The sequence below is a fragment of the Neodiprion pinetum genome, chromosome 5 (assembly GCF_021155775.2).
Source record: "Neodiprion pinetum isolate iyNeoPine1 chromosome 5, iyNeoPine1.2, whole genome shotgun sequence".
NCBI lineage: Eukaryota > Metazoa > Arthropoda > Insecta > Hymenoptera > Diprionidae > Neodiprion > Neodiprion pinetum.
The window spans coordinates 31,739,780-31,754,139 of NC_060236.1; the positions used below are offsets into that span (position 1 = coordinate 31,739,780).

Genomic DNA, 14,360 nt, shown 5'->3' on the forward strand with positions numbered 1-14,360 from the left:
GTGGCCACGCCCACTCGCCACAATAAACTTCAAACTTCCACCCGCGGCGCGAGTTTCACACCGTAAAAGAAATTTCACCAATATCTCGTCGCTGGTGTTAAAAGAGCTGGATTTCTGCACCGCGTGTTGAATTATTCATCCGAATGATTACGGAAAAGGAGAAGAAGAAAAAAAAAAAATGAAAAGTACGATCACTCGTTGAGAATATACAAGTTGTATCAAGTTTTTCAAAAAAATATCCTGATACTCTGAGACTTGGAAAATCTACTCGCTCCTGTGGCATTTTCTCGAACGGTTCAGTGTGATCAAGGTACCAAAATACGGGGTGGTAAAAAAAAAAAGCGCTGCTGCTGCTGCTCGTCAAACGAGTTGTGAATTCAGGCGTCGCTCGTTTGGTCATTCCGTGGCGCGAAAGCGAGGTAGAAATGGGCGTGGCCTTTGTTAACGGGGCGGTTACTAAGGGCGGGTGACGAATGGTCAGACTGGATTTGCCGGGTGCGGATAACCAAGTTGCGCGGATCAAACGGGGACTCGGGGGCGCGTGGCCAATCGGAGGGGTTGAAATGTTCCTGGTCTTTGGGGGGGAGGCGGAGCTTGGTTGAGAAGCTCTGGCGGGTTTGAGACGACGCGAAAAGCCCGAAAAGCCGAAAACCGCCCCGCACGTCTCACCCGCTTTGGGCTGGTAAAGACGGACCGCAACGCGAAAGGGGAGAGAGACGACGGCTACGCGACGTCGTCGTCAGATCATGCCAAACATTAGCACTTGGTGGTTAGCGCTACGCTGAACACTCGTTCCATGAGAACTGACGAACGACCTCCCCCACCATCGCCATATATCCTCGAAACTCCACCACTTCGAACTCGGCTATCCTCCGACGAGGGCCTCTGGCAACCCACCCATCCACCCCCAACGGTCTAGCCTCGCGCGCTTCTCACCTCACCTTTTCAGCCTATCTCTCAGGGCGCTCGGTTCGCGCTGAGCTTTTATATGTATGTACACACCACCGTCATTTCTTGCAAGGAGGATGAAACATCGCGCCGCTACCTCGAAAAGATTAGCAAACCTAAGCTGCCATTTTGTGGATGTGCTGTGCCGTGTGGAATGTTGAGTCGTTGTATACCTACTTACACAACTTTCACACGCTTGGTAACCCTGAAACTTGTGGTATACTTTCATTCCAAATAAAGACTTATTTGAAATCTTTCATGATTAGTTCCATTTTCCTATCCCACAATCATGACTTTGTCCAGGAAAGTTTCAAAATGCTCTTGGATTAGTGTTAAAAGTGATACGGAACGGCGAGTAATGTTGAGTAGATAGGTATACCTAACTATAACACTACACGTTTAGTAACCCTAAACCGTGAGGTAAACTTTCATTCCAAATGAGAATTTCCTTGAAGTCTTTGATGATCAGCTGAATTTTCCTATCCATCAATCACGACTTTGACCAGGAACGTTTCAAATTGCTCTTGGATTAGTGTTAAAAGTGACGTGGAACAGTGAGGAGCACGTGCACCTTATAGGAGATGTGGTGTTAAAGAGGCTCGCGGAAGCAAGTGGCCATTGTGTATAATATCCTGCCGAGGTTTGTTCCTTGTTTGCAAATGCAAGGACTCTACGGTGTCGGGACACGTGTCACGCCATGTGACAAGCGAGAGTAGGGTATGTGTATAATATACACACAACGGTGCTATCGACAAACACTTGATAGAGCACCACCATCTAAAACTCGCAGGACAGTCGAATTGACGACCATCAATGTCAGCTCGCAATTATCCAAGTGACGAACCTTCGAGCTTTCTCTCCATCTCGTGTTATTTTATCGAGCTGATAATAATTACCATATTCGCACCATGCAATTCAAACCATGTCGTACACTCGTCGAAATTTTTTTCTTCTCCAAATCAAAAGTATATTGGCTATCGTGGCACGTATACCAATTATTTTCCAATCTCTTTTCGCATGGGTTGTTCCCAACTTAGATACATACATAGTACATACATACGTGACTATTATGCGAAGGCACGGCAGGGAAAAAATTTCTGTCTGTTTTTACTACCTTCAGCAGTTTTCTGTTAAAGTTACTATACTTACCGCTGCAATGCTGCAAGTTAATAGATCGTCCAATCGTCGTGGGGAAAAGTTGCAGTTACGAATATTGGTAACGGAATCAACAAGAACGCGTAGGTTTCCAAAGTCGTAAGTGCGATGTCAATTTTTTTGCACCTGCAAGAGGATGCAACGGGTTTCCATTCAGCTGAAGTGAGTGTACCGGTCATCGACACATTTGGACCCAATTACCGATCCTTTTATTTTCCAAAATTATAGATGTACGGCACAAATTGTGAACTTCTCGATGACCACAACCAATTGCTATAGGGTTGGGCACTACAAATTTATTTTTTGTTAATCTTAGAACCAAGTATCAAACAGATACAATCAAAAAGGGTCAATAATTGGTACACTCACTTTACTGCACACGCAGTTCACATACTGTTAAAGGTTGCAAACTTATACCGTATTCGAAATCGTTGAAAAATTTTTTAATTCTTCGAACTGCGTCTTCAAATTTATGCAGGAATGGCAGCGACCAGTGTGTGTGTGTGTGTGTAGGTAGATATCTATCCAGGCAAATCTCTCTTTCTCGTTCCCCGTCTCCATCTACGTTGGGGGAGTTAGCTCAAACAATATATCGGTTTACAATGATAAAAAGCAAACAGTGGAAATAACGGAAGGAATTACTGAACCAAACAATATGTCCCCTGTCCCTGGAGAGACCGCAGCTTATATCCTGTCCCCAGTCCTCTTTGCATTATCTAGCTACTGGCACCAGACCCCCGAGACAATAATTTTACCGCTCTGAAACGAGCGCTTCACTTCGTCGTCGAACGGGTTTACAGTAGTGGTATAGACGTAGGCGGTGTAGGTGGATGTACATACCTCCAGTTGTCTGTATCGCACTGTTACGGTTATAAGCCTGCCGTGCCACGGCAGATAAAGTCTATGGACCGAAATATCTCATTATCGCAATGATAAACAATGATAAAACTTCCTCACCACCGCGTAATGCCGTATGATTGTTTTCTTTTTTGTTTTTTTTTTACAACTTTTGTCTGCGGAAGGGAATCGCGATGCGCCAGGTTGTACGGCTCATTGTGACAGTCTCAGTGGTTAGAACTGCATTGGTCAGAATTATGTATAAAATAAAAAAAACCTGCAAAACCATAGCGTCCAGTAAAAAATCCGTAACAATTTCGAGGGTAGTTTCCAGGATATTTTCAGGCTATTCATGGACATTAGAAATAGAATATTTCCAAGACACAAGACAAATTCAAGGACATTTCCAGGACCACTGGACACCGTGAAAACGCTCTCGTGTTTGCCGTTTATACATACGGGTATAATGGTCCAATGTACAAAGAAAAAACCACACAACACTGCAGATGGTCTATTTTCGAGTTTGAGGAAAATTCACCGTGTTTACTGTGCGTGGAAGAAGTTGTATGGAAAAGGAAGAGAACCCTGGGCCTACACCGGAATTAAAGTATGTACACTTGGGGACAATGAATCCTGGACGGCTCATTTTTTACACTAGACAGTTACGTTGGCAACACAGAGAAACCTACAGCGCCATAATCGGCCGAACGCAAAACTAACTCAATCTCAATAAATATAACATAACCCATGACCGTCGAATCTAACCTTAAAATACCGCGGGGATAATGACTTGTTAGATTCAGACGTAATCTAAGGTTAGATTCCACGGTCATGGGTTATGATATGTTTATTGAGATTGAGTTTGTTTCACGCTCGGCCGACTATGGCGCTGTAGGTTTCTCTGTGTTGCCAACATACTGTCTAGTGTAAAAAATTCCGCGTCTCAGACTCATTGTCCCCAAGTGTACATACGTGGCGTGCTCCTACCGTACATATCTACCTTGTACCTTTGTACCTACTCTGCAAACCCTCGAATGTAAAAATTGGTACCCTTTCGCTTGCGGGTGCCTCTTGGCGGTGCTCGGTGCTCCTTGGCTGGCTGCACTGGTGGACTGGTGCTTGAGCAAGTGACTAGTGAGTTGTGCTCGAGGGTCTCGACCATGCCGACTGAAGCTCTTTGGAGGAAGAACCACCGGACGACGTGACGCGTGATGTGCTGCGACTGGGCGTTTGACGGTAGAGTCCCGTGTGCGAGAGGACTAGGAACAGGAGCAGGAGCAGGATCAAGATCAAGATCAGGAGGAGGAAGAACGAATTTGCACTGTGTACAGACCAAGGTGGGAAACCAGACGTCGAGAATGATAGGAACGGTATATGCACAGCAGACAATTCACAATTAGCAAATACAAACGTAGCTGTGTATTCACTGCAGGGTACGGGACGACGCACTACCCTCGGTGAAGTGAGAGCAGACTTGAAGTTGAGGGAACGCCCGGAGTGTTTCGCAGGAGGAGCTTGATGCCTCTGCTTCTGCTGCTTCTGCCGTTTCTGCTGCTGCCTGTTTCTATCGTCGGATGAAAGGCCTCCTCCTGGAAGGTGGTTAGAGACTCTGCATCCAGTGTTCGGGAGAGATTCGGAAGCAAAGCGACCAGCAAAGCTGCTCCGGTGGCTCCTACCACTCCCAGAGGAACGAACATCCGCGCCGCATTGCCTCTTTGCGATTGTCAGGAACGGACGCTGGATTTGATAATCCAACGGGTGTCTCCTTGAATGGAAACATTCGTAAACTAATGCAGTACGCGCACCTTTTCGAAAAGAACGAATTAATCCTTCAGGTAAAAATGTTCCTTGATCTGGAAAATTCTTATTTTTATCGTCGCTTCGAAACAAGTAAGTATTATACGTTGTACGATTCTGATTGAATGTGCTTAATTTCACATGTTCAGAATCAATATTGTCACAAGATTTAAATTAATATTATAAGCGTATATAACAATTGTGAAAAGGAATCACAACCGGTTGTTGTGATTGGTTGTTCCAGGTAAGCAATCGTGTACCGATTTTAATAATTTTTTGTAATTTCACGTCACCCGTTATACGGTAGGTACTCCGTATCGTGTATAGTTGTGTTGGGACACTTGGAGCTCCCAACCAGTTACGACGACAATAGGCATTGTCTTCGCACCGTCGCCATCCGCGCAAATTGGTAGAAATCTTGATTAAAGGTAGAATCTTGCTATGTAGCGTGAAACAAACGAAACGTGTTTTTTTAGCTGTAGATTGATGCTTACCTTATTATTGTCGTCATTATTATCATCATGAATATTTTTTTTTTTTTAATTTTTCGTAATTTTCGAAAACCGTCATTCAACGTGACGTGTTTGATCTAATCACCTGAACTTCACACTTTATACACTGTTAATCTCGTAACAATATCAGTTTTAAATTCACCTTGTAAAATATCGTCACGTAATATCTAACGATGACGTATTTCACCAATATTATACTTAAATTTCCAACGAAAACCTGCAAACCATGCACGAACTCGACTTTTTTCAGTCCAATTTTTTGTCGGCTAACTCGGTAATATCAGGATTACGCTCGTAGGAAATATCATGCCAGCAAAATGTGGGTATATACATATAGATACAATACACGTGCGAATGGCGAACTGAAGTATATTCGTATGTTTACGTACCGACAAAAGGGATTGGGAATGAGAAATGTACTCAAGGATTCTTATACTATGAGGGTCAGGGTAAAAAAATAAAAATATGCCGACCCATTGACAAATGGATTAAATATTTGATACTGCAGTCAATTTTGTGTATTGTTTTTTCTTCTTTTTTTACTTCGTCATTTTTTTTACATTTTTCATAGCAATTCGGAACGATTCTACAGGGATGCAAAAAATTCGTATCACAATTGATATTGCGATTTCTAGGGTACTCCATATCGTTTCAATTGAAATTAATCGATTGCCGATGTTTCCAAAGTATTTGGAATTCGATTTCTGAACTGATTCTCATCAGTCCCAGCATTACGATTTCGTTCATATGGTGAGAGAATATATTGAGGGAATGACGTGAATCCAAATAATGACACAACGTAATATGTGTTTTAATTTCATGCATGAAAGGAAGGCCTGTAGAGGATTTTCATAAAAGTTATACTCACTTGTCGGAAATTTTGGAATATAATGACACTCCGATTATAAATCTGTGTACAAGGTATACATATAGATATGTATACATATCTATATATATATATATAACTATAGCTATACCGTGTATTCCTTGTCCCCCTTGGCGAGGAAATCGGTTTATCGTACATTGATAATAAACATAGAAATAGGTGTAATCCTGTGCGGGAAATCCGGATTGATTTGCGGTCCCGATGAAGTAGAGAATGAATATTGCTATATAACGCGGGACGAGGATCAGGATCATAATATAATGCCGAGTATATGACAGATGCGACAACAGCTCCTGTACCTACGTTAAACCCGGGACCATTCATAGTATAATATCTATATATATATATATATATAGACAGAAAATCCCCAATTATAATTTTTCAACACCAACATCGACGCGTAATGCATGTTATTGAAATTTATCAATCGTTATGTGGTCATCATCGATAATATATGATCCATGAAGTAATGTCACTGTGACAATTATATAAGGATATACCGATTAATAATTAGCTATTTAAAATCGTAGCAGAGGTAGAAATTCTACCACTTTATTGTCAGACAGAATAGCTCGCTATCTCTGCATACAGCGGAATCCCCCTTTATGCACGATACACATACATATTGTAATTCGCTGGGTTACGAGTTACGCTGATCGCGGTTTAACCCTGGAGGCAACGAAACGCTTTACTCTACACCATACCGACCTCTCGCCCCCCCACATAAAACATAAGTCAATTTGCATAACGATAATTGAGATGTACATGAAAGGCGGAAATACGGCAGCGCGCCCGCACCGAATCAGCCTGCAAGCTTTGCAGGACTCGCTTTATTCAGTCCTCGCTCTTTGCCAGTTTCCTGCGATATAATATACGCATATATATATACGTGGAGAGCTGCGTCTTATGCTTGTTATATGCATAAATATAACTGAAATCTTAATCAATAATAATATAATTCCGGATTTTATTTGCATTTTCTGCTGATAATTGCCGGTATATGCATTGTCTACTCGTTTTGAAGAAGAAAACTGCGATTGCAAGAACGAAGAAAAAGATCCTTTATACCAAAAAAAGTGTAATGAAAATTTGAATGCGTTTGTTTCAAATTATAATCATTTTACTACGCTTTAACAATATTCTTTTTCTTTACTAGTCTAGTTACTAATTTTCGCAACGTTTTCTTTGTCTTGATGTTAACCTGTAACGATCAGCTGTTAATCCAGTGCGACGCCATATTGTTCTACACATCGCGTCTATTCAATTCACATCTCAAACAAATCAAAGAAAAGGACAAAAATTCATTGATAAGCACGGATTGTAAAGATGCCCATTTTTATTCAATAATGAGAACAATCGATCATGATGATATCCCGCGCGTTATAAGTAATATGTTGTGAAGCCTGTTGTAGCTTCAGGCGAGGTAGTCAGCGATACAAAAAAGATCCCCGCTTGGTTAATTCCGAATATAAAATTGTTTTTTTTTTTCATCATATTTTTTGTGAAGAACGCGCTCATAATGCCGCCGACGATCTAAGATCCAAAATATCCACCGTTGCTCGATGAGCCGTGATCCTGATGGAACGGCATTGAATGATAAATGGTATAGGCATTATCCTGTAATAATCCGTCATTTCGAACACTCGAAATCACGTACCTTTGAATATCCGATATTTTCCGCTTGAAAAAAAAAAATTTCAAATGGGTTTACTCTACAGCGCAGAATTATCTCTCTCTTTCTCTCTCTCTTCCACATACTTATCTCACCCTCGATTTTCATATAACTCATATTGAATTCATCCGTTCCCGGTACTACTGAATTCAGCCTTCCGAGTTACCTTTTTTATGAATATATTTCTTCGCTTATCGTCGCTCGAGCGTCGACATATTTGCATGAAGTTTGTGAGCAGCTCATTCCGTCATTTTCGAGTCTTATAAAAAAAATTTTGATGTGTTTAAAATGTGTTTTATTATTTTTTTTACAAAAAGTTGCGGATAGATCCTAGAAACCACTGAAATAAAATTCATTACGAAAAGTATTGATTTAATTTTGGATTACTCAGAATTTTATCAAACTTCGAATCCTTTTTTCGGAGATGTCTAATAATTTCTAGGGGACTTCGTGAATTTTTTCAGTATTCGATTTCACCGCAATTCTATAAAACGCGAATTATCACATAACGGTTAAACGCTTCCTTAGAAATTATTTCACAAGAGCGTAACAGGTAAGATCTGAACTTATACGCATGTTGTTACCAACTGTCGATAAATTTCTCGAATGGTAAGTGGAGCGTTTGGGTACCTGAAAGTAATGGTTGTCACACTTTCTGCCTTACCGACTCACGGTTTTACGGCTTACGGGTTGCATCTAATAAAGTGTGAAGCTATACCGAGTTTGAAAAAGTATTACGCCTGAGCTTTTTTTATGAGTTTTCAATTTCCGGATCAAAAATATATATTACCAATCATTTTATTCAGCATTCAAATATTTTGCCAGCTAGACAGCACAGAAATATAAATAGAGAAAGAAAATTAATCAAATAATATCGATTTTCAAAACTGGTTTAACAATTTACGCTTTACCAAAATAAAATTATGCAATTCGTTTGCGAATATGGAAACCAAAATCCGTACAAATAAATGGATTGACACTCATCCTTCCTATCGGAAATACTTCTCGCATATCCAACAACTGCAGTTTAAATTGAAACGACTGTAGTGAGCGAATGATCCACTTTAACGATACACAGACGCACTGCGCAGCAACTGCTGCAGCAGCCTTTTACGTTTGCAAATTGACAATTCGAACGGCAATTTCGATCGTAATTAACAGTTACCAAATAACAGCTTCAATCCTTCGCAAATGCAAAACGGGAACGATATTCCTTTCATTCACAGTGTTCATGACATAAAAAATGAGTAGTTCGATATTCTTATCGAGTCTCAAATTCGACCGAACTATAGTCGATAAATTGATATCGTATAAATTTTTGCTGTGTTTACTGAAAGTGCGACGTGAAAGAAATTAACTATTTCTTGGAACGCGATCCTAAAGTTGAAGAACTTTAAATAAAATATTTTTTGAAAACGAAACGGCGTTACAGAACATTCTGGTTTCAAATATTTTCCGCTGACATCCCAAGAGGATTTTTCAAGGTTCAAGGATGGGTTGGCAGCGATCGTATTTTAAGAAGTCAGTCAAGTGCTCCGAATCCTGGACCAGCTGCAACGTGAGATAAGGAGTTTAACCACCGTAACACACATTTTTGCTCAGGCAAGCGTGCTATCGATCGATGGGGATTATAGTTGGAAGCACCGATTCTAAACAAGGTAAAAATCAATGTTTCAACAACTCGCATACAGGCATCAGCACAGATGAGTTAATCATTGTCTTCAAAAAAAAAAAAAAAAAATAAATAAATAAAACATTACCAGATGATAGAGTTCGAATTCATATCCGGGAGACGTAGGTTACAAATTCGGCAAACCAATGTCGTTTAATATTAAAAGTTGTTGAAAAAAGGATAATTATTTTACCAGATAAAATGAAAACGTATGGAACATTGAGTTTCGATAAAGATGTAAAAATTAGAACAGATTTTCAAAAACTATCCACTCCAGAATATTTAATTATCTACTCATCATGTGATTATGACATAAACGAGAAAATGTTTCAAAATTATGTATACAGAAAGTGAAAACAAACGTATCCATGTTGCAGGCGAGTGGCTTATCGCTAAGGTAAGCCGTAAACTTTTATGCAATCGGAATTAAAACTGTGAATCGAAGGAACCTGGCTGGCTAAAATATTTCTTTGAAATAGCGATGAACCAATCGACATTTAACTTAAATCATTGGAGGTCATCGCGATTCCCTTGAAATCACATGAGAGTGGTAAAGAAATTAAGCGGCAAGCGTTTGAAATTATGGAAATTGTTGTAAGTGTCAAGCGGTAAACGTCAAATGATTTCATTTCTTTAGCATTCGATCGGCTTCTAGGTTACAATGTACTTTCCTTGATTTCCACTTCACCAAGTGAATTTCAGTGATTTCTTACAATTCCTCCCGACGCAGGAATAACTGAAAATCGCCTAAAACGTTCGGAAATCGAGGATAACATTGAAAATCACTTGGTACAATGGAAATGAAGAAAAATCACGTGATAAGATAGAAATAATTAGAAATCATGCGAAATAAATGTTAAAGGGGTTTCCTACTGTGACCAGCATCCAAAAACGCTAATTTTTTAAAATATATTTCGGAAATGCTACAAATTCAATATTATCAATGTTTTTCGCGGCGGCTGATATTTCCCGTGCTTGATGGGTTGGCGTAACTGATTACACAAATATGGTTGTATCTGAAATAACAAAAAAAAAAAAATAATAATAATAATAACCTCATCAACTACATGGTATCAGCTATGGCGTGACGGATTTTTTTTTTTCGTTTTTTGACTTAGGTTTCGAGAAAAAATTTCTGAACTTTTTGTCCCTCTGGAAGTAATAATGCGTATTATTATTACATATATTGCACCAGAAAACGTACCAACAAAATCGTCCGTCACGCCATAGATAATACTATGCAGTTAATGAGGACGTCTTTTACTTTTTTTTTTTTTTTTGTTTCAGACATCAGCCGACACGAAGAAGAATAACGTGTAAAAAAGTTTTAATACTTTTTGATGAAAATTTTTACGCACACTCGTTAAGATGTACCTAAAAACATGTGAAAAAATTTATAATATTAGATTTGTAGTTTTACTGAAATAAATTCGGAAAAAATTATTATTTGTTTTATCACGCAGGTTAACGAATTGGAATGATTTATTTGATTTCCAAGCGAATGGCGTCTCGGTTTCAGAATCCTTGGGATGGCCGTCTCGTGATCTGAGACGGCGAACGTTGTGTTGTTGGCCAGATATATCGAGGGAGAGGCGCAGCAGATGTTGGGCGTTACTCGAAAGCGGCGACAGTGTTTCCTGAGCTAAACGCGATGGCGGACAGAGGTGAGAAGCTGCGGTCCTCGACGGAGTCGCGACGCTCCTTGGAGAACGCGAGGAAAGATTTGATCGGGATCCTCGGTGAACTGGAAAAAATCGGTCTGGCAACACGAGCCAACTTACATCTCCGGGCTTACAATCGCCTCCGGAAGGCAAAGTTTTGTTTTAAAAAAAAGCACGCTTTCTTCGCGGCTGTTTTGACAATGCTGTTTATTCGATACGCTAAGGATGGTTTGATGCCTACGCGACGTGAGAAGGTGAGCGAGAGAACCTTTCATGATTTTAATCAAGAAATAAATATCAGGGCCTAAAATTTCTTGTCTTATTTTCAAAGTGCATCATTGATATGCCGTCCTCGGTTCACCAAGTATTCCGACCGCCGCAGGATTGCTCGATGTGTTTGGGGATTCAACAGGTTGATAAAGTGACTAAAATCGATCCGGCGCTCTTCGAACTTCGGTGAGCTTAAACGCATTTCATTCACTCCCTCCTAATTTCATCTAATAAAATCAGCTTGCCTTATACTTGGAGAATATGGTCTAAATGGTAGTTTTTGTTTTGTTTTGTTTTTTTCTTTTTTTTACAAAAATGACAAGATACGCAGACGATCTTATAGACTGAGGGATACGGTGTTTTAAATCGTGCCAGTTTTCATCACTCGTGAATGAATCGTCAAAATTTAGCTCCAGCTGTAATTGTAATCATCGGAATATTTTTTAGCTACGCTTATTCCGGCCAACCGGTTGTCGTCACTGATGCAACGACTAATTGGACAGCGCCCAAGGTGTTTTCGTTCGCCTTCTTCAAGTCGCTGTACGAAGGACAGGAAGCAGACTGTCAGTTTTTTCCGTACAAAACCGAGTTCAAAAGTCTTCGAGAAGTGTTCAACATGAGCACCAGTCGGGCCCTTCAATTGGCTGGAACAAAGCCATGGTACATCGGATGGTAGGGCAACATAATTTTTTTTTTTTTTTTTGAAAACGTATTTCGATTGATTTATTCTATAAATTATGTGACTAAAGGAGTAACTGCGACGGGGAGATCGGAGCGACGTTGAGGGAACATTACGATATTCCTTACTTTTTACCGGAAACTGCAGAGACTGAAAAAACTGATTGGATCTTTATGGGGAGTTCCGGATATGGGGCTCACATGCACGTGAGTTTTAGGCAAAGATTTTACTTTCGCGTGATCCAAGATTCGAAATTAATTTTTTCTTTATCAAACAATAACAGCAACAATTGTGGCTTTCCCGATTGTGTTACGGGGACGGGGAGTTTTTTTTTTTTTTAAGGAATATGACAACACTTGGAGCGGTTTGAGTTTCAGGACTTTATTATTTATAGTTTCAACAACAGATTAGAATTTTTTCATGGAATTTAATAACAAAATGGCGGTTAGACGCATTGTAACAGAGTAAAAAAAATTTTAGAGTAAGAATCACCTTTTCGGGTTAGTCATCGTTTTTTTTCAAACATATGTGATTGTGAACAAAAAATTGTTGTACAATTTTTGTAAAAAAAAAAAAAAAAAAATTTGCTATTGAAATTCAAAAATCTAGGTACGAGGTCGAATCGATAAACAAGTTTTAAAGATTGTGTAAAAATTTTAAGTCGATCGGATAAAAATTGACCGAGGAATCTGCGCCACCGGATTGAAAACGCGGTCGTTCGCTACTTATACGCGCCATGTCGCCATTTTGTTATTAATTTCAGTGAAAAAATTCCATAACGTTTTTCAAACTATAAATAATAAAGCCCTCAAGATCAAATTTCTCCAAGTGTTATAATTTTCTTTAAAAGCCAATTCCTAAAAATATGTATGATTGTAACCCCCTCCTTTCAAAGTCACCTGACCGCACTGATCCTCGTTAGCAGCCGAATCCAAAAATAAATTTCTGCGTTACTGACGACAACTTTACAGCCAACTCGAGTAGTTGATATTGTTACCTTACCCTCGGCGGCATTTCGAGGAATGGTAAAACGGGTTATGAATTCATCCCTGAATGCGTCGAGGGGTGGAATATACACCCTGTTTAACCCGTACGGTTATAATCGATCGAGGTCGAGCAATGCGGAGAGCCGATCAGCCGCTACCCTCTCGACGCAAGGTAATACAGGGATCCTTTTTTCCAAGGTCGACGACGTCAAACATCCTTCTTGGCAGGCTCAACTCAAAGGTGAAAAACTCTGGATACTCGAACCACCGAGGGAGTGTCACTACACCTGTAACCGAATGACGGTCACCGTTGAACCCGGGGAAATAAGTATGAGATTAGGAAAAACAGAAATAAGAAGTTGTCGTTTTATCATCGACTGCCATGTTGAGATCGGATTTTATCAATATCTCCAATTTATCCACAGTTGTTCTGGACACCAATCGATGGTACCATCAGACCAGGATCGTGTCCGAAGAAGTGAGCATCACGATTGGCGCCGAGTACGATTGAACGTCCTGTTGTATTCGATTATCAATAATACAATATTGATGTATCTTGAAATTTACTGAGTTCTACTACTACCGCATATATAATTAAACTGCAATGCGTGTACAACGCTCTCCTTGCGCTATCAGACACTCGCATGCATGTGCATATATGCGCGCGCGCGCTCGTGCGTGTGTGTGTGTGTGTGTGTGTGTGTGTGTGTGTGTGTGTGTGTGTGTGTGTGTGTGTGTGTGTGTGTGTGTGTGTGTGTGTGTGTGTGTGTGTGTGTGGGTGTGTGTGTGTGTGTGTGTGTGTGTGTGTGTGTATACGTACTCAGCTACGATGCTAAACGCATGATCTCTGATACATGATACTCAAGTATGTGATAAACGCGCTACCGGTGACAAGCCTTGCTCCTCTAATTACCAGCTGTATCCTTATATTTATCATGTGTGTCAAACAATGTGCTATATCCTCGCGAATTTATTTGCAAACTTATTCACGATTAATTTTTTTTCATCCTCTTGCCTCTATCTGAATTTTTCTTTTTCTTTTCATTATAGAATGAATAAAGTTTGTTGATGGTAATTCAACTATCCACACGGGGAACACAAGTAGGTACACAATTATTCTAAAATTGCAATTTGAATATAAATTTGGTGAATAGAATATGAAATATTGTTTCAATTCAAAATTTAGTTGAATCAAATTTATTTGATTTTTATCTGGTATAAAAAATGAGATAACTACGTTTTGTACAATTCGAAAAACTTCTTCGATTGCGAGAATCGTCGAGCG

At 39.8% G+C, this 14,360-nt stretch overlaps 1 protein-coding gene across 3 annotated transcripts in view; it reads left to right on the plus strand.

The window, feature by feature from the left end:
• LOC124219543 (uncharacterized) overlaps positions 1-14,060 on the plus strand; it is a 72,288-nt gene extending 58,228 nt beyond the window's left edge. For 2 of the 3 annotated variants that reach the window (XM_046627249.2, XM_069136174.1), the window contains 6 exons: positions 10,999-11,394; positions 11,472-11,596; positions 11,858-12,082; positions 12,160-12,295; positions 13,274-13,403; positions 13,501-14,060. In XM_046627249.2, coding sequence (XP_046483205.1) covers positions 11,131-11,394; positions 11,472-11,596; positions 11,858-12,082; positions 12,160-12,295; positions 13,274-13,403; positions 13,501-13,586 — 966 coding nt within the window. In that variant the 5' untranslated portion in view covers positions 10,999-11,130 and the 3' untranslated portion in view covers positions 13,587-14,060. Of the gene's footprint in view, positions 1-9,327; positions 9,466-10,998; positions 11,395-11,471; positions 11,597-11,857; positions 12,083-12,159; positions 12,296-13,273; positions 13,404-13,500 lie in introns of those variants that run through there. The other variant, XM_046627250.2, reaches the window with a different exon arrangement.
• The last annotated feature ends 300 nt before the right edge of the window (positions 14,061-14,360 follow it).